The 27,181-nt window shown below is 42.8% G+C and overlaps 1 protein-coding gene and 1 pseudogene across 1 annotated transcript in view; both read right to left on the bottom strand.

Annotated features, from left to right (window-relative positions):
* LOC126419433 (chymotrypsin-like protease CTRL-1) overlaps window positions 1–27,181 on the bottom strand; it is a 192,202-nt gene that overhangs the window by 131,547 nt on the left and 33,474 nt on the right. Inside the window, exon 2 of the mRNA XM_050086622.1 lies at window positions 4,636–4,789. Coding sequence (XP_049942579.1) covers window positions 4,636–4,789 — 154 coding nt within the window. The remainder of the gene's footprint in view (window positions 1–4,635; window positions 4,790–27,181) is intronic.
* LOC126420076 (5S ribosomal RNA) lies at window positions 20,062–20,178 on the bottom strand (annotated as a pseudogene).

The raw sequence follows: 27,181 nt of genomic DNA, 5'->3' as shown, positions 1-27,181 counted from the left end.
TTGGGCATATCTGGGGTTGCCTTGCAACATGCTGTTCAGAAGAGATCTCCACCCCCTCGTACTCTTACGGATTTAAGGACAGCCCTGCAGGATTAATGGTGACAGTTGCCTCCAGCACTACTATAGAAAATAGTCGAGTCCATACCACGTCGTGTTGCGGCACTTCTGCCTTCTTGCGGTGTATATGTTCCATAACAAATCGCTCATTACATTCGTCTTGAACTGGAAGTATTGAATTAACTCATAATTTACTTTACAGTAACGAGTCGCCATGACAAAGATGGGAACCATTGCAACAATACTCTCATGAAACGCATAGCTGCAACTGCTGGAACCAATTACACTACTGGCCATTAAAATTGCTACACCAAGAAGAAATGAAGATGATGAACGGGTATTCATTGGACAAATATATTGTACCAGAACTGAAATGTGGTTACATTTTCACGCAATTTGGGTGCATACATCCTGAGAAATCGGTACCCAGAACAACCACCTCTGGCCGTAATAACGGCCTTGATACGCCTGGGCATTGAGTCAAACAGAGCTTGGACGGCGTGTGCAGGTACAGCTGCCCATACATTTCAACACGATACCACAGTTCATCAAGAGTAGTGACTGGCGTATTGTGACGAGCCAGACGCTCGGTCACCATTGACCAGACGTTTTCAATTCGTGAGAGATCTGGAGAATGTGCTGGCTATGGCAGCAGTCGAACATTATCTACATCCAGAAAGGCACGTACAGGACCTGCAACATGCGGTCGTGCAATATCCAGCTGAAATGTAGGGTTTCGCAGGTATCGAATGATGGGTAGAGCCACGGGCCGTAAGACATTTGAAATGTAACGTCCACTGTTCAAAGTGCCGTCAATGCGAACAAGAGGTGACCGAGACGTGTAACCAATGGCACCCCATACCATCATGCCGGGTGATACGCCAGTATGGTGATGACACGCTTCCAATGCGCATTCACCGCGATGTCGACAAACACAGATGCGACCATCATGATGCTGTAAACAGAAACTGGTTTCATCCGAAAAACATGACGTTCTTCCATTCGTGCACCCAGGTTAGTGCTTGGGTACTCCATCGCAGGCGCTCCTGTGTGTGATGCAGCGTCAAGGGTAGCCGCAGCCATTGCCTCCGAGCTGATAGTCCATGCTGCTGCAAACGTCGTCGAACTGTTCTTGCAGATGGTTGTTGTCTTGCAAACGTCCCCATCTGTTGACTCAGAGATCGAGACGTGGCTGCACGATCCGTTACAGCCACGCGGATAATGTGCCTCTCATCTCGACTGCTAGTGATACGAGGCCGTTGCGATCCAGCACGGCGATCCGTATTACCCTCCTGAACTCACCGATTCCGTATTCTACTAACAGTCATTGGATCTCGACCAACGCGAGCATCAGTGTCGCGATACGATAAACCGCAATCGCGATAGGCTATAATCCGGAAACGTGATGGTACACATTTCTCCTCCTTACACGAGGCATCACAACAACGATTCACCAGGCAACGCCGGTCAGCTGCTGTTTGTGTATGAGAAAGCGGTTGGAAACTTTCCTCATGTCAGCACGTTGTAGGTGTCGCCACCGGCTCCAACCTTGTGTGAATGGTCTGAAAAGCTAATCATTTGCATATCACAGCATCTTCTTTCTGTCGGTTAAATTTCGCGTCTGTAGCACGTTAGCACGTCATCTTCGTGGTATAGCAATTTTAATGGCCAGTAGTGTGTGTTCTAAGCTGTAATATGTGACATAATACACTTTAACAACAAAGTTTCGGAACCCGAATTTAGACATAAATCAGCGAGGGACGTTCAGTAAGTAATGAAACACATATTTTTCTAAAACCAGGCTGGTTTTAATTAGGAGTCTAATACACAACACTATTCCTCTCTCTTTTGAGTAAAAAACCCTATTTTTCAATGCGGCGGCCTTACGTCACCTTACAGGGAGGACGTGTATGCCCACATGGTACCACGCTACTGGTCGATGTCAGAACCAAAGTCTTGCGTCATCAGTAAGCTCCCCATCTTGTACGTACTGCTTTGTTCAAATGGCTCTGAGCACTATGGGACTTAACTTCTGAGGTCATGAGTCCCCTAGAACTTAGAACTACTTAAACCTAAATAACCTAAGGACATCACACACATCGATGCCTGAGCCAGAATTCGAACCTGCGACCGTCGCGGTCGCGCTGTCCCGGACTGTAGCGCCCAGAACCGCTCGGCCACTCCGGCCTGCGTACGAACTGCTTCTCAGGGAGTGCATCCTGCATTGTGCCAAGCAGATGCGAGTCGGTGGGTGCGAGATCATAGTTGTAGGCTGGATGAGGAAGAACAGTTCAACCAAGTTTGTGAGCTCCTCTCAGTGCTTAGACTTGTGAGCTGTTGTGCGACGAACACTCTGACATCTTGAGTGTCCTGAGGGTTGATCATTGCACTATGAGGGGAGACATCAAACAGAGCAGCAGCTTTAGAGTCCCAGAAGACTTTACCGGCTGAGGGCGCGGGTTTGAAGCCTTTGCTTTGGACGAGAGGTAGTGTGGCGCCACTTCACGGATTGAAATTTTGTTTCTGATTCGAAGGCATGAACCAATATTTGATTGCTTGAAACGATGTTCGACAAAAAATTATCACGATCAACCTCGCAATGCACAAGGAGTTCCGCACAGATCGGCCTTCATTGCTCTTTATTGTCTTCTCTTAGGCAAAGAGGTACCCAGCGGGTACACACCTTTGAGTATTCCAACTGGTGGACGAGTGTGTCGGCTCTACCAACAGAGACGTCCAGTTGAACAGCGAGGCGTTTGTGATTCGTCAGTCACTTCGAATGAGAGTGGCCGCATGTTCCAGCATTGCAGGAGTCAGGAGACATAGCCGTGTGCTGCCGTCCGGCACGCCGAAGATCAGGCGCGTTTGGTGACCTCATTGCCATGGTGACAAACGCCTGGCCCAACTTGATACCGTGATTTAGCTCACTCTCTCGTCTCCGTGACATTCTGCGAGTACCTACTACACTACTGGCCATTAAAATTGCTACAGCACGAACATGACGTGCTACAGACATGAAGTTTAGCCGACAGGAAGAAGATGCTGTGATATGCAAATGATTATCTTTTCAGAGCATTCACACAAGGTTGGTGCCAGTGGTGACACCTACTACGTGCTGACATGAGGAAGGTTTCCAACCGATTCCTCATACACAAACAGCAGTTGACCGGCGTTGCCTGGTGAAACGTTGTTGTGATGCTTCGTGCAATGAGGAGAAATGGCTACCATCATTTTTCCGACTTTGATAAAGGTCGGATTGTAGTCTATCGCGATTGTAGTTTATGGTATCGCGACATTGCTGTTCGCGTTGGTCGAGATCCAATGACTATTAGCAGAATATGTAATCGATTGGTTCAGGAGGGTAATACGGAGCGCCGTGCTGGATCGCAACGGCCTCGTATCACTAGCAGTCGAGATGACAGGCAGCTTATCCGCATGGCCGTAACGAATCGTGCAACCACGTCTCGATCCCTGAGTCAACAGATGGGGACGTTTGTAAGAGAACAACCATCTGCACGAACAGTTCGACGACGTTTCCAGCAGCATGGACTATCAGCTAGGGGACCATGGCTGCGGTTACCCTTGACGCTGCATCACAGACAGAAGCGTCTGCGATGGTGTACTCAACGACGAACCTGGGTGCACGAACGGGAAAACGTCATATTTTCGGATGAATCCAGGTTCTGTTTACATCATCATGATGGTAGCATCCGTGTTTGGTGACATCGCGGTGAACGCACATTGGAAGCGTGTGTTCGTCATCGACATACTGACGTATCACCCTGCGTGGTGCTATTGGTTACACGTCTCGCTCACCTCTTGTTCGCACTGACGGCACTTTGAACAGTGGACGTTACGTTTGAGATGTTTTACTACCCGTGGCTCTAGCCTTCATTCGATCCCTGCGAAACCCTACATTTCAGCAGGATAATGCATGACCGCATGTTGCAGGTCCTGTACGGGCCTTTTTGGATACAGGAAATGTTCGACTGCTGCCATGGTCAGCTCTTTCTCCAGATCTGTCACCAATTGAAACGTCTGGTCAATGGTGGCCGAGCAACTGGCTCGTCACAATACGCCAGTCACTACTGATGATGAACTGTGGTAACGTGTTGTAGCTGCATGGGCAGCTGTACCTGTACACGCCATCCAAGTTCTGTTTGACTCAATGCCCAGGCGTATCAAGGCCGTTATTACGGCCAGAGGTGGTTGTTCTGGGTACTGATTTCTCAGGATCGAAGCACCCTGCATTTCTTCTTGGTGTAGCAATTTTAATGGCCAGTAGTGTAATATCTGTAATGCCATGACTTTCCGCCCAAAGAAACTCGGCTGTCTTCTTGGAATGCACCTCGTTACAGACGCCATTTTGAAGGCTACGTAAAGCGCCGCCGCCTATCGGAACTTTATGAAACTACAGGGGATAAAGCGGAAGTATTCCACAATATCCCACAAGAAATTCCTAATTTATTCAACAGAAACTGCCCGAGAAAAATAGCTGCTTTACTTGCTGAACGCCACTCGTGTGTTACTTTTGGGAAACCTGATACAAGTCGCCTCCTAGCGGCTTTTGCAACTCACGCGATGGTGCAGTGCGCGGCGGTGAGGACTGAAGCCTTGGAGATGAGCGACCCGCCGCACACGGAGCGCTGGCCGATGACGACGAGCGCCTGGTGGGGGAACTGGCCGACCGCTGCGTCCTGCCCGTTAACGACGCGAGGCAGGGGCCCTCTGTCTGAAGCAACACCTCACGTACTGAAACATATCTGGAGCATTCTCTGCTCTGTTGACCAGTCTGAGATCGTTTGCATTACGGTAAAAGATTTCATGAGGCTACCTCATCTACTTTTTGAAATACGAGGGTCACTCTAGAAGAAATTCACACTATTTTTGTAAAAATACGGTTTTCATTCTGCGTGTATTGAAGTCTTACAGTCTGTAGGTACACCCTTCCCGCTGGTTTTCAAAGTTAGTTCAACCTGTTCCCGTGAGTGGTTTCGTCACCCCATGTCTTCAAGATGGCTGCTATACTTGACGTTAATCAACACCCCCTCCTGGATGATGCCCTCTCTCCCTCCATTTATCCCTCCTATCAACCCTGGTCCTCACCCCCCCCCCCTCCTTTCCTGCATCCTTTTCCTGGGCTCACTCTCCCCCCCTTCCATCCTCTTTTTTCCCCACCTACCCTCTTCTGCCCCCCTTCTCTCCCCCGAGTCCTTTTGCATTCCCCCCTCTGCCTTTTCCCATTCCCTCTCTCGTCTGCTCTGCCCCTCTCCCCTTTTGAGTCTTCTCCCTCCTTTGGTTCCCCCCCCCCCCCCTTTCGTTTTTCCTCTCCTCCTTCCTTGTTTTCCCCCTCATCTGTCCAAGTCCACCCCCCCCCCCCCCTCCATCTGCCCTAGGCTATGGTGTTGTAAGTAGGCTGTTTATGTTTTCTCTATGTAAGTAGGCTGTTTATGTTTTCTCTATGTAAGTAGGCTGTTTAGGTTTTTTTATTGGTAACGCCACCTCTGTATGAAAATCACTGGCTGTGCTGTGGGCAGTCTGTGTCTGCTTTGCATTGTTGTAATACTCGCCATTGTAGTGTTAGGCAGCTGGCTGTGAACAGCGTGTAGCGTTGCGCAGTTGGAGGTGAGCCGCCAGCAGTGGTGGATGTGGGGAGAGAGATGGCGGAGATTTGTAATTTGTCATGAACTGCTATATTTATATATGATGATATCAAGGTAAATACATTGTTTGTTCTCTATTAATATCTTTCATTTGCTAACTATCCCTATCAGTAGTTAGTGCCTTTAGTAGTTTGAATCTTTTATTTAGCTGGCAGTAGTGGCGCTTGCTGTATTGCAGTAGTGGGAGAAACGAAGATTATTGTGAGGTAAGTGATTTAGTGTTTTGTGAAAGGTATAGTTTAATGTTAGTCAGGGCCATTCTTTTGTAGGGATTTTTGAAAGTCAGATTGCGTTGCGCTAAAAATATTGTGTGTCAGTTTAAGTACAGTCGTGCATAATTGTTCAAAGGGGACGTTTCAGTGTATCCTCTTTGTGCCAGCATTTCAGTGCGGTGTTTACAGTTAGTGTTCAGTGATGTGTCTTTTCCGAAGTGTTGCGAACGGCCATCCACTGTCGCTGGCTGTGATTTTATATCTCTTGCTAACAGAAACCAGACTGTCGCCTGTGTTTTAATTGTCTGTCTACTATGTTACCTGTCTGCATTCTGTGTATTTTATTCGCTTTGCCAATCCTTTGCTTTATGTTTTAACTTTCCACAATTTTCAGCTGTTTTACAATTTAAGTCCACGTTTTATCGCCTCCTTTTATTGTTTCTTAACTTCTCCTTACGTTTAAAAAAAGGTTTGTAGGCTGTAGAGCAGCGTAATAAGCTGCTGCCAGCCCGCCCCCTTCGGGGGAATCGAAATACAATAAAGGAAAAAAAAATGACGTTCGTCAGAAACAACGTTCTGTCATAGAATTTCTGTGCCGTGAAAACGAGACAATGGGAAACATCCACAAGAGGTTGAAAAAGGTGTATGGAGATGCTGCTGTCCATCGCAGTACAGTTAGTCGGTGGGTAAGCAGGTTGCGTGATGAAAGCGGGCACGGCAATATTGAGGATTGTCCTCGCAGCGACAGGCCCCGTACTGCACACACTCCAGACAATGTGCAGGGAGTTAACGAATTGGTGACTGCTGACAGACCCATCACAGTGAACGAATTGTCACGCTACTTTGGGATAGGGGAAGCAAGTGTTTGCAGAATACTGAAAGGGTTGGCGTTAAAAAAGGTTTGTGTCAGGTGGGTTCCCAGGATGTTGACAGTGGCTCACAAAGAAACAAGAAAAACGGTATGTAGCGAACTTTTGGAACAGTACGAGTATGGTGGAGATGAATTTCTTAGAAGGATTGTGACAGATGATGAAAAATGGCTCCTTCATTTTTCACCAGAGACGAAGAGGCAATCAATGGACTGATAGCATGCAAATTCACCCAAGAAAAAAAAAATTCAAAACCACACCTTCTGCTCGAAAAGTTATGGCTACCGTGTTTTCCGATTCCGAAGGACTCTTGCTTGTGGATATCACGCCAAGTGAAACCACCATAAATTCTGATGCATATGTGACGACACTGAAGAAACTTCAAGCTCGACTGTGTCGTGTTCGACCACATCGGCAAAAGCAGGATGTTTTGCTGTTGCCCGGCAACGCACGGCCACATGTCAGCCAAAAAACCATGGAAGCGATCACAAAACTCGGATGGACAACACTGAAACACCCGCCTTACAGTGCTGACTATCATACAGTCATGTGACTATCACTTCTTTGGGAAACTGAAAGACTCTCTTCGTGGAACAAGGTTAGAAGATGATGATTCCCTTGTGCACGCTGCCAAACAGTGGCTCCAACAGGTTGGTCCAGAATTTTACGTACGGGTATACAGATCCAAGTGTCTCTGAGCACTATGGGACTTAACATCTGAGGTCATCAGTCCCCTAGAACTTAGAACTACTTATACCTAACTAACCTAAGGACATCACACACATCCATGTCCGAGGCAGGATTCGAAGCTGCTACCGTAGCGGTCGCGCGGATCCAGACTGAAGCGCCTAGAACCGCTCGGCCACACCGGCCGGCGGTATACAGGTGCTGGTTCCAAGATGGCGTAAGGCAGTTGAGAGGGATAGAAATTATGTGGAGAAATGAAAATATTATTCCTAAAGGATGTATCTACACACTGTAAAACTTTCAAACATGTATAATAAAAGACAGATTTTTTTAAAAAAATAGTGTGCATTTCTTTTGGAGTGACCCTCGTATTAAAAAGGAAAAAAATCGTACCTCAAATTTGTTAAACGAGTTAGATTAAACCACTTTTTGTTATTAAGATACAAAACCACGGCTGCGGCACAATATTTATTATACGTAATAACGAAGCTGTATCAAGTGTGAAATTGTAATTTTACGAAGCTACAGAATTTAAAACAGAGACAGTTCAGAGGCCTTATCTATTCTAGGTTTTGTTTGAAAATTATCGAGTTTAAAATTTAACAATTATTGGGCTAAGGAATTAATCGAACATAAATAAAGTACGGATTTACGTACAGAAAAAATGGGATCATTGTTAGTCTTCAGCTAACAGCGATATAAACTATTTTGTAGTCGTGAAAGGTACTGGATGGGCCCTGTTGCCAAAGCTGGAAGCACCGAGTATACATAAAGAACGAGGTGTCTACACCCGGGAGGTCATTCGATCGTTGTCAGTCATACGGAAACGGGCTACGCTCCACTACAGAATGTGCCGTGATTTAGTCTCGCAACAGTGGCCGCATAAGCCTCGGATAGCGTTGAAGATGACTGGCATTTTTGTGTTCCGGTCGAATGACATGTCGCTCATATCTTGCGAAACTGTGTAAAAGCGAATTTCATTGGATTAACGATTTATCTGGAAATCCAGTGCTTTTTTCTCCGTGTTCTGTTTTGTGTACTGTCCGCTATATAGTAGAAAACACTGCGGTTAAGGGTCCGAGATTATTCTCTACTTTTAAGACGACCAGTTAACTTTACAATGTTTGGGAACAAAGAGTAGAAATAGTCTCTGACCTGTTTCGAGTGCTGAGAACGATGGAACAAAGTTAAAACATTTTCATACTTATTACTTGTGCGTGTGAACTCTTATCAGAATATGCTGATCTCTTTAATGACAGCAGACATGTATATGGTGGTGGTTCCTGACTCCACTGCATAATTTAGATGCCACTTTCGGCGAGCTGAATTGTAAACCTGTGGACTGACGATAATTGAAAAACACGTTCCCCATTTTTGTGTCAGCTCCTGTGGGAGTCAGCAAGAACGAGGAAGGACAAAGTTGAGAACCCAAAAAAATCTGTACTAAACACTTACTAATTAACAGAAAACTTTATTTCTAAATAGAAAAGAAATTTAGCTTCTCTTGATTGTTGTGTTTCCTGTGCCTCCTACATGCATGTACTTAACACGCTATTACTACTCGCAGAACGTAGGGTAAGTATACCTATTACTCAGTACTGATGCTCTCGAAGTCTGCGACCGAACAGGGCAGACCAGCAATGGTCGGCTGGTTAAATCAGCGTTGACAGGGGGCGCTGAACACTTGTCTCCCTGGAGGTGTTGCGCTGCCCGCTCTTTCATTGGTGCATAGGGCAGCGCCTTCTTGACGCCGTCTCGCGGCGTTGCTCTGGTAGGTGTGCAGTCGACGCTTTAGGACTATACATCCACAGCGCTCTCGCAGCTCAAGCTAATAGTTTTCGGACCCTTGTAAAACGTTGTGGTATCCAAAAATCGCACGCGACAACAACGTGCAAAGTTAAAGAACAGACAAAATGAACTTTTACCCATAGCCCCGCCCACAGATGATAGGAGAAAAATATGGAAACACCAAAAATATGAAGCAGTGTTATGCCTAATACGGCGTAGAAAACAAGCTGACGCTCATAACATTTTCCATATGTCTCTGAATGGATAAATACTAATCCTGTACGGTGTTTCAGGAATCTCATATCAAAATTCTTGCTTAATAGTGGCAAGTTCAGATAATGATGACGGGGGTGGATAGCGATCATGAACCCATTCCTTCCACGCAGATCACGAGGGTTCAGTCGTATTTGTACCTGGTGATGGTTCAAATGGCTCTAGACTGAGAACTACTTAAACCTAACTAACCTAAGGACATCACACACATCCATGCCCGATGCAGGATTCGAATCTGCGACCGTAGCAGCAGCGCGGTTCCCGACTATACATGGTGACTGTGGCAGTCAGGGCAGATGCCATAATTCATCCTCGTACTCAGAGAACCATTCCGGGACTTGGCGAGCTGTGTGAACAGCTGCCCTGGCGCATGGAGACACTGCATTGCCACTGGGGAACAAATACACTACTGGCCATTAAAATTCCTGCACCACGAAGATGACGTGCTACAGACGCGAAATTTTACCGACAGGAGGAAGATGCTGTGATATGCAAATGATTAGCTTTTCAGAGCATTCACACAAGGTTGGTGCCAGTGGTAACACCTACAACGTCCTGACATGAGGAAAGTTTCCAACCGCTTTCTCATACACAAACAGCAGTTGACCGGCGTTGCCTGGTGAAAAGTTGATGTGATGCCTCGTGCAAGGAGACGAAATGCGTACCATCACGTTTCCGACTTTGATAAAGGTCGGATTGCAGCTATCGCGATTGCGGTTTATCGTATCGTGACATTGCTGCTCGCGTTGGTCGAGATCCAACGACTGTTAGCAGAATATGGAATCGGCGGGTTCAGGAGAGTAATGCGGAACGCCGTGCTGAATCCTAACGGCCTCGTATCACTAACAGTCGAGATGACAGGCTTCTTCTCCGCATGGCTCTACCGGATCGTACAGCCACGTCTCGATCCCTGAGTCAACAGATGGGGACGTTTGCAAGACAACAACCATCTGCACAAACACTTCGACGACGTTTGCAGCAGCATGGACTATCAGCTCGGAGACCATGGCTGCGTTTACCCTTGACGCTGCATCACACACAGGAGCGGCTGCGATGATGTACTCAACGACGAACCTGTGTGCACGAATGGAAGAACGGCATTTTTTCGGATGAATCCAGATTCTGTTTGCAGCATCATGATGGTCGCATCCGTGTTTGCCGACATCGCGGTGAACGCACATTGGAAGCATGTATTCGTCATCGCCATACGGGCGTATCACCCGGCATGATGGTATGGGGTGCCATTGGTTACACGTCTCGGTCACCTCTTGTTCGCATTGACGGCACTTTGAACAGTGGACGTTACATTTCAAATGTATTACGGCCCGTGGCTCTACCCTTCATTCGATACCTGCGAAACCCTAAATTTCAAGAGGCTAATGCACGACCGCATGTTGCAGGTCCTGTAAGGGCCTTTCTGGATGCAGATAATGTTCGACTGCTGCCCTGGCCAGCACATTCTCCAGACCTCTCACAAATTGTAAACGTCTGGTCTATGGTGACCGAGCAACTGGCTCGCCACAATACGCCAGTCACTACTCTTGATGAACTGTGGTATCGAGTAGAAGCTGCATGGGCAGCTGTCCCTGTACACGCCGACCAAGCTCTGATTGACTCAATGCCCAGGCGTATTAAGGCCGTTATTACGGCCGGAGGTGGTTGTTCTGGGTACTGATTTCTCAGGATGTTTGCACCCAAATTTCGTGAAAATGTAATCACATGTCAGTTCTAGTATAATATGTTTGTCCAATGAATACCCGTTTATCATCTGCATTTCTTCTTGGTGTAACAATTTTAATGGCCAGTAGTATATTATACCACCGGATGGACCTGGTCACACTAAGTGGTCATGCAATACTTAACTGTAATGCGACCTTGCAGAGTAACCGTCGACTCCATAGACAAGGTATGCTGTTACGGAGGTATGCATCCCTGATAGATGGTTTCGGAATTCCATCACGCCTTGCAATTCCCTGCATATGAAGCTCCCATGGCATTGTTTTGGTGCAGACAGGGATCGCGAAGGCACATTTAGTTCTACGGTGACTCTTGCAGCTCGCGTCCTCTTTTTAGTTTACTCATGTTGAGCTGAAATGGGCGATGTGTAGTGATCCCCTAGGAGAAGAAGAACTTCTAAGCAGAAATCGCTATAGAAATCTTTATTGTAGGCAACCGGTTTCGTTGCAACTAAGTTAGCATTTACAGATCTTCAAAAAGATTATTACAGACATATTAGGAACAGTTGATGGATGGCTTATAACACTTTCTTTGGAAACTGATGCTATTTATACTGGAACACCTGTGCTGAATCCTGAAACAAATAACAATTAATGAAATGTGATTGAAATGTACTAAGAGAATCACAACTGGAAATTAGTTCCACACATAAATTGATTGTTGCCTCAATTACAAATCCTATCTACTTGCTGCTGAATTTATCAAAATCAACCTATTAGTTCAAATGACTCGGATAAATTAACAAGTTCACAAACTATAATAACAATTTCTTACGGGTTTGGAACTGATGGAAGAAATAATATAGTTACTTGGCACTTGAAACTTATTATACTTCAGAGAAATCTATTTATCTTCCTCGTTTGGACTTGCAGGTCTTGTATTTTCGTGTCTGCAGCTAAAATTTTTGGATGTATGGTCCGCCAGTGATGCAAGTCACCGTTTCTTCAAAGTTCAAATGGTTCAAATGGCTCTGAGCACTATGGGACTTAACATCTGAGGTCATCAGTCCCCTAGAACTTAGAACTACTTAAACCTAACTAACCTAAGGACATCACACACATCCATGTCCGAAGCAGGATTCGAACCTGCGACGTAGCGGTCGCACGGTTCCAGACTGTAGCGCCTAGAACCGCTCGGCCACCACGGCCGGCTCCCAAACATGTTTCAGCACCTATGTGCCATCGTCACTGAGTCTCTGCCTTATTTAATCTGTAATGTGAACATTTTTACTAAATCATTAAAAATTACGGAAGTATCTAGTTCAAACAACTATTTTTTTTCTGTTAGTTAATATCTTACATTTCGTTTGCGTGGTTTTGCAGGGCCACTTGCATATTATTTCCTACTGGCAGCTTCTCATCTGCAACCAAACGATGTTGATGAGAAATTTTGTTGGGCGTTAACCTGTCATTTTACGCTACAAAACGTAATTCAGGAAACGTAATTTAGTTTTTACTTACGTTTTTGTGTGGCAAGCCCTTTTTTCTCAGCATCCTGATAAGCTGTTGAGAAGCACATGTAAATAGAACACATATTTTTATAAATTTTGTCGTAAAAATCGCTTTACACTTCACCAAAACACACTGTAATCGTGGTTGTTGTGTTTCCCAGCCCAGTCTGTTTTCATTTGTTCACCAGTGAGTTCGGCGCCAAATTTGAATTTTGTTTACATTTTATGTATGTGTGTGTGTGTGTTCTGTATTCTCCTTAGCTGTTTGTGTTGTCTTTTACAACCTTTAGTGTGTAAAATGGTGAGTCTTTTCAGAGTATAGTGTATTCATTAATCATGGAAATTGGGGGGGGGGGGGTAGACTTTTTAGCTGTGAGGGTATTAACTAATAGTAACAGAAACAAATAGTAATTTTAACTAAATATTTCCGTAATTTTGTAATCATTTATTAAAAATGTTCACATTAAAGATTAATTAAAACAGAAACCCACTGATGATGGCAGAGAGATGCTGAAACATTTTTAGGAACTTTGAAAAAACGGTGTTTTGCATAACTGGCGACTTCAAGGATTTAATACATTCAACTATTTATCTTCCATTCATATTAACTCTGTTTTCTTTGTATAGCTAAATAGTTGGAAATAAATAACATTTCTCTATTTTGTAGTGTGTACAGCTCATGAAAGGAAAAGGAGTCGAAATAGTGGCAGCGGAAGCGATGACGATCATAACAAAAATGAAGTGTCACGATCGACACCTAAAGGTGGCACTTAGGAACACTCAGGTTCAACAGCAATATCTGTAACCGTGGCAGTACCTGTCCATAATTCTCAGACAGTATCCCAAGTACCTTATATGTTCAAAGACGATTCGGAAATTGCAATTAAAAGAGACTGCAATGAAAATGATCTGGGGTGATATATTGGGCTAATTAGATAAGAAGAAGGAGCTCTTATTAAATCCTTGGATCACTTCAAGGATTTATGACTCTGAAAGTGATGCAAGGCATTTACAAAGAAAATGTAATCATACTGGGTTAGAACAATACGCACCGTGGCTCGTATATTCCAAGCTACTGAAAGATGCCCTATGCAAGCACTGTGTTTTGTTTCCTCTCTCACTGGCACTGTTAGAGGCATTATGGGATCATTAGTAATTAGACCATTCACAAAATTCAAGATGATGATGTTTGGTTTGTGGGGCGCATAACTGCGCCCGTACAAAGTTCTAATTTTTACGCAATCCAATTTTTTTCACAGTCAAATCTAGCCACTGTCACAAATGATGATGAAGCTGAAATGACGAGGACAACACAAACACCCAGTCCCCGGGCAGAGAAAATCCCAAACCCAGCTGGGAATCGAACCCGGTACCCCGTAATCCAGAGGCAACAACGCTAGCCACTAGAGCATGAGCTGCAGACAAAATTCAAGAATATGTATGAAGACTGTCGGAAAAATGTTAAAGCTCTGCTCCACTCAACAGCATCAGCTGCAGCAAAAATTTTCTTGGACAGGTACATTCAAATGCATAACGTGCAGCAAAATGTGATCTATGAAAACAGGCAGATATTGTCATCAATTCTTTCTTGTACAGTGTTTTGTGGAACACATGATATGCCCCCTAGAGGAAAAAAGGTAGATGAAACTGTTTTATTAGATTTATTGAACTTAAGAATTGATTCTGACGACAACAAGTTAAGGAGTAATCTGGAAAATTGTCATTGCATTGCTGTTTACACATTGGCTAAAATACAAAAGGAATGGATATATCTGTATGATGATGTTATTAGGGAGAATATAGCCACTGACAATTAAAAAAGCGATGTTTTACGCAGTATTGACAGATGAATCAGCAAATATAGCCGGGAAGAAACAATCATCAGTAGGCTTGAGGTTCTATGATGAAGCAAAGTGAAAATCCTGGAAGAATTTGTAGAACAAAAGCCACAAAGTGCCTCATCAATCGCCGAAGCAATTGACGTTTTCCTGATCAGTAATAATCTTCCAGCAGAAGACCGTGTAGGATTTGGCCTCGATGGCTGTTCAACAATGGCGCCGGCCGCTGTGGCCGAGCGGCTCTAGGCGCTTTAGTCCGGAACCGCGCTGCTGATGCAGTCGCAGGTTCGAATCATGCCTCGGGCATGGATGTTTGTGATGTCCTTAGGTTAGTTAGGTTTAAGTGGTTCTAAGTCTAGGGGACTGATGACCTCAGATGTTAAGTCCCATAGTGCTTAGAGCCATTTGAACCATTTGAACCATCAACAGTGGCAGGCAGAGGGAGCGGTGTGCAAGCCATTTTAAGAAAGCAGTATTATCGAGCCGCATACGTTCATTGCTGAATTCAGAAACTCAACCTTGTGGTAAACGATGCAAATGCAGTGGCGGAAATTAAAAATACCCTTGCCACTGCAAAAGGCACTACAAACTGTTTTAGAAAATCGACTGTACAGTGAAAATATGCTCCCAGTTTATCACGGATGTGTAAGACGCGATGGTCTGAAAAATGTAAATCTATCAGACTATTTTCTCAACATTCCCCAGAGGTTGTGAGACCTCTAGAAAAATTGTCCACGGAGGGAAATTATGCAACTAGGACATTTGTGCATCAGTTGCATTCAGCCATTACGAAACCAGTGTTCCTCGTAATTTTGTAAACAACAGCCAAATACTCGGCAGTTTTGGAACTAGTGGCTAATGTGATGCAATCTAAGTCTATAAACATGATCGTGATGAGGGACCGAAAGGAAACTAAGTACTTAGAAAAGTACTTAGAAAAGCACAAGGCACTGCAGAGGAACTGTAAATACAAATTACTGTTTCATGCTTTGCTTGTAAGCAAAAATTTAGAAACAATCCGCGATCGGAAACTGACAGCGAATACTGGCGACGTTCACTGGTAATACCATACATCGAATCACTCTTTTCATCGTTAAATACTCGATTTTCACCAAAATATTTTCCAACGTTTGCTCTAAATAAGCTGCATCCATTGAATATGAGCGACACTAGTGTAACAGAATTTCATAAAAATCAAGAACTGTTGTAAAAAAATTGTGGTTTGGATGACTCTGTCGCAGAACGGAACCTATAGTACAATGTATGGAGAAAAAAAAAACCTGAAGCTAACGAGAACAATACCTTTTTCCTTAGTATGAGATAAGCACTACGAAATTTGCTCATTATACCACGGGCAACGGTGACTGAGGAGACATCCTTCTGTACGCTTCGAAGAGTAAAGACTGGGCTCAGAATCTGTATGAGAGAAGAAAAGCGTACTGGGTTGTGCCTGAAGAGCATACACCGAAGTTACGTGAAAGGAAACTGCGAGATGTTAGAAAAGAAAGTAACTGACAAATCTGCGGCAAATTCAAGAAGATTAACATTAAATTAAAAAATTGTGTTGTTATGCAAGCTCATTCTTATGTTTACAATATTTATTGAGAGCAATTTTCCACTGGTTTTCTGTTTTAGTTATTGAGAAATACTGCCTTTTGTTCCTTCTCCTCGTGTGCCTTGAGATTAATATGAACTGCCCACCCCCTCCTCTTCCTCCAGACTAGATCCTGGGTACACCTTTGAGTGGGTAGGAAAGGCTAGCGAACAACATGATTTAGATAAAATAAAAACAAAGTAAATTTAAACAGGCAGTGATTAGTGTCATGACAGATTTTCCGTTTGAAAAAGAGGCCTGTATAGATCATATCCCGAAGGCGTTTAAAATTTGATGAGAAACCATTGGTACGGGTTTTGGTGAGTGGTAAAATGCCAGTTTGCAATGACATGAAATCATTAAAAAAGAAATTTATGACACCCAAGAAAAGATTTAGGGCACAAAGTCACTCTTGCATAGTACTGGCAGCCTGCCCCAAGTTACAATATAACAAAACATTTGGATTATGAGCCAGCAGCTAAGATTCACATCGCACGAACAATGTTAAAAGAAAACCAGGGTAACGTAGGCAAATCCAGATAATTTGACTTGATAAGTGAAGCATACTCCCTATTGTATTTATGAGATCATTTTGATGTATATTGCCATACTTGTGGCCAAATTACAAATGATATGATTTGTTACTCGGATTTTGCAAGATTTAGCTAATCTTTGGGGCACTGAAACAGCAGAATTTTTCAATAGTTACGAAGATTTTCAACGTGATTTCTTTGCAAAATACTGGTCCAGGGACATTCGGAAGAGACTTCAGAAGGAGTATTTAATCCGAAGCAGTACAACCTGAAGCAAGGAAATTTCAGGAAACATTCAAAAAAATATGTTAATCCAACCAAGTACTGAGACAAGTCAATCTCAAACCGAGACATTTTACTGATGCTTAAGCTAAGTGGCCTATTGAATTAAGGGAAAAGCTGATTGATGTCCCAGAAACTCACCTAGAGGAATTCATTTTAGTTTTGCATTCCACTGATATTATACAAGCAGAGGCTACACCAGGAACTAGTAATGTGTTTCATTATAGGGACGGCATGGTACATAAAACAGATGGTCCAAATGGCAAGCGCAATTTCCACCGCGATGTGCAAGCAGTTTGTCAGATGAGGCATGCAACATATGGCGTCACCTGGAAGCCTATCTAATGTATGACGCGATTTATTCCACTGATATGAATAAATTGTAAAAAGAGAAAATAATGCCTGTAATTTTATAAGTCATTTTGTCGAGTCTGATAACATTCTGTGTCAAACATTAATCGCAAAGAAAATTATATTTCAATACGTTCCATGAAAGCATGGAACTTCAAGTGTAATACTCGTATATATACACAAGAGCCATGTTGCGCACCTCCGTTTGATCTCTGTTTTTCGCTTGTTCTCTCTATCCTATGGATCGTTGTATGTATAACTAGCTGTCTGTATAAGCTTTATTAACTGAAAGTATCTCATGTTTCCTTTAAAAAACACCTCTCCCTCACTGTGAAACTTTTTAAAGGTAATAGTAATATTGCCGTCAATTGCATTTATTTAAAAAAATGCGCAAGTGTTTCTACTATTCTTTCTATCTGTGTAACATAAGATTAATTTGCTGAGAAAAGAAATCATTTAATGCTCTATATTATCGCTGGGTTAGTTGCAGGTTGCATTACGTTGTCATTCATTGAAAGAGAGCGTAACATTTCCATTAATAATAAATAACTTTTGGCCTGCGTATTGAGATTAAGTCGCGCTACGTATTTTTAAGACACATTGACTCGCGCTCAAAATATACGTGGCGTTCCCAAAAACAATATTCCGAATTTAAACTGCTATGTTACATCACTATCGCTGCAGTTTGCGATCTGCACCAACACGAAGTAACTAGAATTAATTCCACTCCACAACAATTACGCAGAAAGGAGATAACGGTACAAACAGCAGTCGGCCTGAGTCACACCACTCTGTCAACATTGGCAAGATAACCAGTATAATTCAGGCTATCGGAATGTAATTAGTTGGCAAGATCATCCCAGGGGAGGTCACAAAATTAGAATTGAAAGACTTGTCCTACGGAGTCAACGGTGGAAGAAATTAATAACTTTCCAACCATTTCTGAACAAGGACATTACGAGAAATCACATTAAGCCGAAAAATGCTGATTGTGGGTAGGGATAGAGGCAGTGTCAATAACACAAATATGGTCCTGGATGGAATTTTCAAGATACTGGGCTTAAGATTTCCACCGAGGATCCTTCTTAATAGAGATGTTTAACCGCACACGCAGCTAGTTTACGAGGAGCTCCACCTTCCAGAAGAAAGAATAATTTTATTTGACTAAGGCTCATGGCAGAAAATTCTTAAAATATGTATGTCCACACGAATAGTATATACACAAATAAAATTTGTATCAATCAATACTGTCTGTGATACGTATCAATGACATTATTTTATGTACAGCTTATTTATATAGTCCTGACTAGTAGTACACGTATATGCAAAAAAGTCATATCAACCCTCGATGAAAAACTCTTTGTAAATCACATATACTTCAACAAAGCATGAGTTTGAAGCCCCTGTCTATGGCCTTACCCTGTTTCTCCATAGGTCACGTTCGGATGGGGGGTAAAAAAATAATCCAGGAAGCTTATTCCAATCTCACGCCATTCATATTATTTTCACCAAATTAATAAAAACTACTGAAACGTATAATACGTATTATGGTGTCATTTCATTCCAAACTGCTGAACTGTACTTCTTATGTCAATACATATAAATAACTGTCTGCATTGATTTCACTTTTATCCAAAAACAGAGTCACTTCTTTTATTGACGTAGCTACATTAAGTTTAAATATGAACTGTTCTGTATTGTACATGATTCAGTTGTGCCATGATTTGTCTGTGATATCAGTCATATGTTTGTGCGCATCCAGAGATACCCCTTACTTCACTCTTCCCTATGTAGTCAAAGACTGGTACCAAAGATGTACCTAATATCAAATCTTAAAAGAAACTGACACCGAGAAGCAAGAAAAAACAAAATGGTGACAGGCAAGTTTACAAATATAATTATCCTTCCCATTGGGGGCTCTGTAGCGTCTCAATATAAATTACAAACGATCAGTATGCACATTTTAAGTCTCTCTGCCCAAGCGCCAGATGGGAATAGATATGTGTTGACTACAGTGGACCAATTCTAACATTTTTTGCACGTGATCATCATACCAAATCAACAGGCAGAATGAGTGGCAGAGACTATGGTTAACTAGTGGACACCGAAATTTGAAACACGAGAAAGTGTAAAAACTAAACAAGGAATTAACATTATGTCCGAGTTATTGAAGAAACTGTGCCGAGTATTATACATTAAGAAGTTACAAACTACTACACCACTTCCTTAAAAAGCGGTAGGACCGAATGTTAGGAAAAATGCAAAGTTAATTTGTAAATAGTACCCACAATGATTGGAACCCTCTACTACCATATGTAGTAGTACTACATATACTGAAGATCCACTTACATATGGGCATATCACTACATAACGTACGTTTGATCAAAATATGCCCTCCTCTTTCAAATTATCTGAACCTACCCCAGGAGAATCTATATAGTCCATTTGAAATTATACCATAAAGTTAGAAACGTGTCTGACACCAGGTTAAAAGCACTCCGTCTTCAGGCCACAAGTAGTCCATCGGGACCATCCTACCGCCATGTCATCCTCAGTGAGGACGTGGATGGAGGGGGAGGGGGGGGGGAGGGTAGGCGTGTGGTCATCACAACGCTCTGCCGGTAGTTATGATGGTTATTTTTTTTTTTTTTTTTTTTACTGGAGCTGCTACTATTCGGCCGAGTAGCTCCTCAATTGGCATCATGAGGCTGAATGCGCCACGAAAAATGGCAACAGCACATGGCGCCCGGGTGGTCACCCATCCAAGTGCCTGCCACGCCTGACAGCGCTTAACTTCGGTGATCTGACGGGAACCGGCGTATCCACTGTGGTAAGGCCGTTGCTACCAGGTTAACAAGATGAATAAAAAGTCTGTAGAATAACAGAAGGACGTCCACAACAGAGAGGTAAAATTGCCTCAGTAACATGTATGACAGTATGTAATATTATTTAACCCTTACGGGCCGAAAAGTTCATTTCATATTACCAGGTAGTCGAGAAGATCCTTCCAGTTAAGATAAAACTACAACTTCTGACCTGAAGCACAGTGGTACATGCAGGAAGAATTCGTCCTTTTCAGGGTGTTCAATATCACTACCTCGTTCACCAGCAGGTCTTCCAAAAGGGGCAGTGGGAGTGAATAGATAAAATACGAGAATGAGGTAGAACAGAATGTACCTGCACAGCCTAAACTCTTCAAAAACAGCCTTAGACGTTAGACAGTTTGGTGTTAAGTTGTTCCTTTCGTTTTTATACCTGTGTACCATTGTATTTTAGGTAGTTCGGTAATTACTGTGCTGTATGTTAAGAATACGTCCAAGTTGCTTTAAATGCTCTACCCTATGGGTTGTTGTTTGATTACTTAAGTGGTACGAAACCGAGAGAGCGTCCGAATTGGTTCCACAGCGTGGTAGCTTGTGTGACAAAAGGTATATTTTTTGGTCCACCATTTGAATCTCTAGCAGCAAATGGTTTCGTTGTGTTCTGGGCGCACGATTAATTACTGTAGAGACTTGGCACCATTTTCTTTGAGCGCTTGATATGTTAAGCACGTGTCTGTATTAAATAATAAATTGAGCCGTTAACTCGCCAGTTAGAATTGAATGGCTTGTCATGATTTTGGGTACTGAACTGTAACTCAAAATTGTCTCTTGTACAGAGCACTGTAGCGTTTAATGGATATCAGATTCTTTGAATAATTGTCTTGGAGAAGTTACCTGAAAATCCAAATGAGAATAAGTTCTTGTTGTCTGCTGTTAGGTCTGAAGAAGCTGTTGCTGCCAAAACGTAGAGCCTCCACATTTTTCATTAAGCCATTTAGACTTCATTCAACTAGCAAATATTTTGTTATTGGTTACTATGTTATGATATTTCTTTGACTACAAGGCTGGTGCAAATTTTGAAGCAACCGTCAAGAGTGTGTTTCTGAATCCTTTTAAATTTCCTAAGTCTGCTTTAATTTCACTTCACGATTCTTCCATTTACTTGACGTAGTACTTCATCTTATTTGAATTTAATCAAGTGCATGTCTTGGTGTAAAGTTTAAAGCAGCCGCCACTGTACATCTCTGAAGTTTGAGTAATCTTTGTTTGATGTCCTTAGAGTAATGAGTACAGTTACATTTGGTTAAGCTTTTATTGATGGTGAGTCGTGCGTCCTACAAAACTGTTTAATCACGAACCTCTGTAGTTTGTCAAGATATGCAGTTTCTTTGATAAATTCGTAATGTGTATTAGACTGGGAACCAGCATCTTATCGCTCCAACCTAGCTCCTTGCTGCCTGAAGCTCATAACATTGAATGGAAGGCGAAGGGGAGTATGAAAACAAGAGGCACGTATGGTGTTCCTCGGGCTGTTTGGCCATTAGAAATCAGCAGACACAGTAAACCACTACTTGCGTATCTTCAGGGGCCATCTGGATAAAGCTGACTATCACCATACTTATATGTGGTCTTGCTGAAAGGATCGCCAACAAATCCATGGAGACTACAGAACTGCAGGATGCGCTCCTCCATGCTGCCTACGTGACCCCGTTTCTCTTACCATCGGGACACCTTTCAGAAGGGCTATATAATTATCGAGCAGAGTTGCCAGCACGGGTTGTTAACGGCAGTAGAGGAAGAACTTTTACCACTGTGGCCGGTGTCACCAGTACAGAAGAAGAGACCAGGTCGAGGGTTTGGGTACAGATACCATTAATATGTAAATACTCTCCAGTGGCATTGGAAAATCTGCAGAAATTTATATACTTCCCGGCAGACGAAACACTGTCACAGACCCTACGCTCCACAGCAGTACTGAACTGGACAATTCACTGTGTGCCCCACAAAACGGATACACACAGTGAATTATGCGAGTACACTCTGATTTGCTCCGAGAAGCCTGTGACCATGTGCCCCAGGAAGCTTATTACAAGTGGAGCCGAATTCCTTCAAAACAAGAAGTCACATTGGCTATCCTCAATATCAAAACCGTTAGTAGTCATTTGCACTTGGTATGAACAAGGTCATTTCACCCAGTGAGTAGAACTTCAGGGGCAAGTGTTGTAGATAAACGGTAGATCATGCTATATTTTAGGACTTTCTTTCCTGCTACCCACCACCATCACCGGAACCACAATATTAAACACCAACTACTCGTTAATCTACCCCCAGACCTGCTGTTCCAGATCCTCCCCAACCAAAACCTAACTTACTTAAATGACACACTACACTCGACCATTCTTGCTTCTCCAGATGAGATGATAACCACACAAAATAGTCACTTAAAGATGGAAAACATTCTCGATCATTGGAGGAATCTTTGGACCGAACATAGCTACTGACTCTCCAGAATTGGAACTTGAACGTCAGCTACCTGCATAATTCTGATAATAATAAGAACCGCGTACTGTGAACTCACAGGCAGAGTTGTGCAAATACCACCCTTACGTAACTTTAACTTGTAGGTCTATAGTAGCCACGTCAGCAGCAGTGACTCAACCTCAGTGACTGAAGTAAAGTAATGAAGTTAATAAAAAGGACCTAAAACATTCATGCTTGAAGATAGTAAAGGTCAGACAGCTTATAGAGTGTAAAACAGAAAAGGGAAGGAAAGTCACACAATGGTGAAAAGTTACACGAGGAACATTCCCTCCGTATTTTTACAGTAGAATGTAAAATGTAGTAACAATAATACATAAATCATTGTCTCTGTTGCAGCAAGAGTCCTGAACAGCAATCCGGCGGATCGGATTTGTCTAAGGAGGGAGGAAATGTGACGCCATAAAAGTTTGCCACAGTTCAGAGTCGTAACAGGCCGCCATCTGTGCCGGCAGCTATGGACAACGACCTGCGAATGCAGCAAGCTTTCTCTGTTTGGCGACTTTTGCGTCAGCCTCTTTCTGCATGGTGACACTTGTAACTGAAGCACAGAAGCGTGGCTTCTTCCATACTTGTTACCTTCCGAAAGAGGTATTTAAAATCTGCAGAACCAGTCCGTCATCAATGGTATAACTGAGTGACATAATGGTGCTCAGCCTATACCAGTCGACGCCACACTTATGACCCAGGTGCCGTCGTCACCTGTGAGATGCGAACGACAACAGCTAAATGACTAGCTGCACTTCTGGCAGCCACCGCACCACTGCTGTCCCATAGTCCGAAAAATGTAGCGAGATCCGACCAGGTCGGTGTCGATGACCCATAGCCCATGGAGTCCGTGTTGAACAGATTGAGCAGCACCACTGGGCGAGTCTGCCTATCCCTGTTCACTGGTAATCACTCAGCTAACTCAAGCCACCGTCCTGACGCAGCCAGCAGCCTCCCCTTACAGTGCAGAGGCAGCAAAAGCTCTACACTCCCATCCTGAAGGAAAGTCTGCCTTAGAATGCTCACGTCAGCGCACCTGGCCTAAAGGCCATCACCAGCCGCCCGCTGTTTGTGTGCTGGAGACACGCTACTGCACATTAGTTTATGATTATTAACAAAAAGTTTAGCGACAAGTTGGTTGCAACATAGCCAGCATCTCCACCCATCTGCAGCAGAGAACCCCTCACTCCTGTCTTCTTATAGACAGCCTTTAAAAACTGAATTTTGCTGGAACTATAACGGTAAAATTCATGTACTGAGAAAGTTTACGAAAGTAATAATGTACTAACGTGCGAAGATAAGTACAATTACAAATTTAGAGGTACAGCGTCTATAATCACTTTTTCTTTCTTTAATTTGCTTGTGTAAAGCGAACTTTGTTGGTGAAAATGGAACCAAAATTATAGAGTCAGAGGTAGAAGAACGTGAATATTTTCTGAACGTGAGAGAATTAGCGTTTACAATTAAACACGAGAAAGAAATAGTTGAAAGAGTAAGATATATATGATGTCACTTAGAAAATATGATTGTGAAAATAAGACTATCAGATATTGAGAGCAAGGAACAAAGCGAGGAATAATTTTAATCCACTGTCAATGTTAAAACGGGAAGAATGTTTAGAACTCATGGAACAATTAAGTGATGAAACCACTGAAAAATATCCAAAATTGTTGTCAACCAATAATAGTCATCTTGAGAAAAGTCTAAAAAATTCGAACTTACATTCAAAGCAGGGGAAAGAAAATTAAGCAAAGTAGAACTCAGGAATAACATTAGACAAATGAGATCTGAATTATTTATTGACAGAGAGAAAATACAGACGCTTCTGAAAATTTTTATACTCATATTAAAAATTTGTATCATATGTTGAAACACAGGTGACAGTAAATCGTGGAGAATTCGAAGTAGTTAGTGAGCTTGTTAATTAAAATGAAAATTATATAGACTCGAAAAAACAATATTTCTCTGATAACTGCAAAAGATTAAGAGTTACGTAGCGATTTAGTTAGCGAAAAGCTTTTAATTAATTCTTGCCTAGTATTCTAGTGAAAAACGTTTCAGATGATGAAACTCTGCACTGCATTGATTCTTTGCAACATATTAGGCAGAATTTTGTACCCAGTCTCATCGACAGCGTGAAAATTAAAACTGTTAAAAAATAATTAGCCAGGAAGCGTTATCTTGGGCTGATCAAAACATTTCTGCAGATGTTTCACAAGCAGATTTAGAAAAAAGACTGTTTATGCATGTGTGGCTCGGTGAATGAACAAGCTACAAAAAACGAAACAAAAAATACCATCTGAATGGGCCCGAACCTAGAGATAGACGTGGTAAGCACTTCTCTAAAAACCAAACAGAGAAATGTCCATACTTCAACAAACCATTTGAAGAGAACACGCTAACATATTTTTTGGAAGTAAGACTACCAGCATAAATTCAATGGGATTTAGTGCATTAACCAGATGACTCATTGGATCAATTTTTGAGATATGCAGACTTGATAGAGAGAATGATGAAGATTATGAGAGAAAAGAACAACACCATAGTTATAATAATAATGTTACATATAATAATAATAACAATTTGCAGCCAAAGGGACATCTACACAGATACAGTGAAATCGTAAGATAAGATCATTCAACAACTCTCACAGTAGGAAACTAATGGTCACTCCAGTGAAGGTCCACTATTTAGGGCTGCATGAACGGATTAATAAATGGACAAACTGTAGCGATGAAGATCATATGGAGTTTGGTAGAGTAATAAGTAATTATTTTGAAAAACTTTTCCATCCTATTAATGTAATGTCAGTAGAAAAAGGGACTTCAGGACCACTGAGATTAAAAAATATACATAATAACTATAGCCAGACATATATTAACGACGAGCATGGAGAAGTACACTGAAGCTCCAAAGAAACTGGTATAGGCATGTATATTAAAATACAGAGAAATATAAACAGGCAGAATGCGGTGCTACGTTCGGTAACGCCTAAGCAAGACAAAAAGTGTCTGGCGCAGTTGTTAGATCAGTTACTGCTGCTACAACGCCATGTTATCAAGATTTAAGTGAGTTTGAACTTAATGTTACAGTCGGTGCACAAGCGATCGGACACAGCATCTCCGAGATAGCGACGAAGCGGGATTATCCTGCACGACCACTTCACGAGTGTACTGTGAATATCAGGAATATGGTCAAACATCAAATCTCCGCAGTTGCTGCGGCCGGAGAAAGATGCTGCAAGAACGGAATCAACGATGACTGAAGATAACCGTTCAAAGTGGCAGGAGTGCAAGCCTTCCGCAAATTGCTGCAGATTTCAATGCTGGACAATGAACAAATTTCAGCGTGCGAAACATTCAACGAAACATCATCGTCCACTCGTGTACCCTCGATGACTGCATGACACAAAGCTTTACGCCTCGTCTGGGCCCGTCAACACCGACATTGGACTAGTGGTGACTGGAAACATGTTGCCTGGCTGGACGAGTCTCGTTTCAAATTCTATGTAGCGGATGGACGTGTACGGGTATAGAGACACCCTCATGGATCCACAGACCCTGCATGTCAGCAGCGGACTGTTCGGGTTGGTGGAGGCTCTGTAATGTTGTGAGTCGTGTGCAGTTGGATATGTCTAAATACGACTCTGACAGGTGACATATACGTAACCATCCTGTCTGATCACCTGGGTCCATTCATATCCATTGTGCATTCCAACGGACTTGACCAATTCCAGCAGACAATGCGACACCCCACATGTCGACAAATGCTACAGAGTGGTTGCAGGAACACTCTTCTGAGTTTAATCACTTCCACTGACCACTAAAGTCCCCTGACATGAACATTATTGTTCATACCTGGATGCCTTGCAACTTGTTGTTCAGAAGAGATCGCCACCCCTTCGTACTCCTACGGATTTATGAACAGTCCTGCAGGAATACATCGGACATTAGTCGAGTCCATGCCACATTGTGTTGCGGCCCTTCTCCGTGCTCGCGCGAGCGCTACACGATATAAGGTAGGTGTACCAGATTCTTTCACTTTTCAATATAGTTGATTTATCAGACTTGGTCAGAAAACTACTACATCTCTGATAATGAAAAGGTACTGCAGTTGGTTCATGTGATTAGCTAGAAATTATAGAACTGTTGCGAGAGCTAGGTAAACAAGGAGTTGATAATATGTTACTTAATATATGCTCCAGCGAACACGAAAAAGTGACACTTTCGATAACCTTTGGTGGCCATGTTTCTCTGCACAACGTAGGTGGTTGAAATGTCCAGAAGTACTGTAGACCTAATTAGAAGACAAACATCTTTTGTAGTACCCACGTCGCCACTGCAGTACCCTCGTCACAACTGTAGAGTCTTGTACAGCAAGTAAGCAAGGGAGAGGATGTTATTATGGGTGGCCAGTATCCTATTTCTACAAGGAAAATGCACACGTGGATTAATGCGGTTCTTTATTTACATGAACATTTACGTATTTCGAATAGAGTC

This window comes from Schistocerca serialis, chromosome 9 (assembly GCF_023864345.2).
Source record: "Schistocerca serialis cubense isolate TAMUIC-IGC-003099 chromosome 9, iqSchSeri2.2, whole genome shotgun sequence".
Classification (NCBI taxonomy): domain Eukaryota; kingdom Metazoa; phylum Arthropoda; class Insecta; order Orthoptera; family Acrididae; genus Schistocerca; species Schistocerca serialis.
Note: the sequence above shows the minus strand (reverse complement) of the source record. Positions and strands in the feature narration are given on the sequence as shown.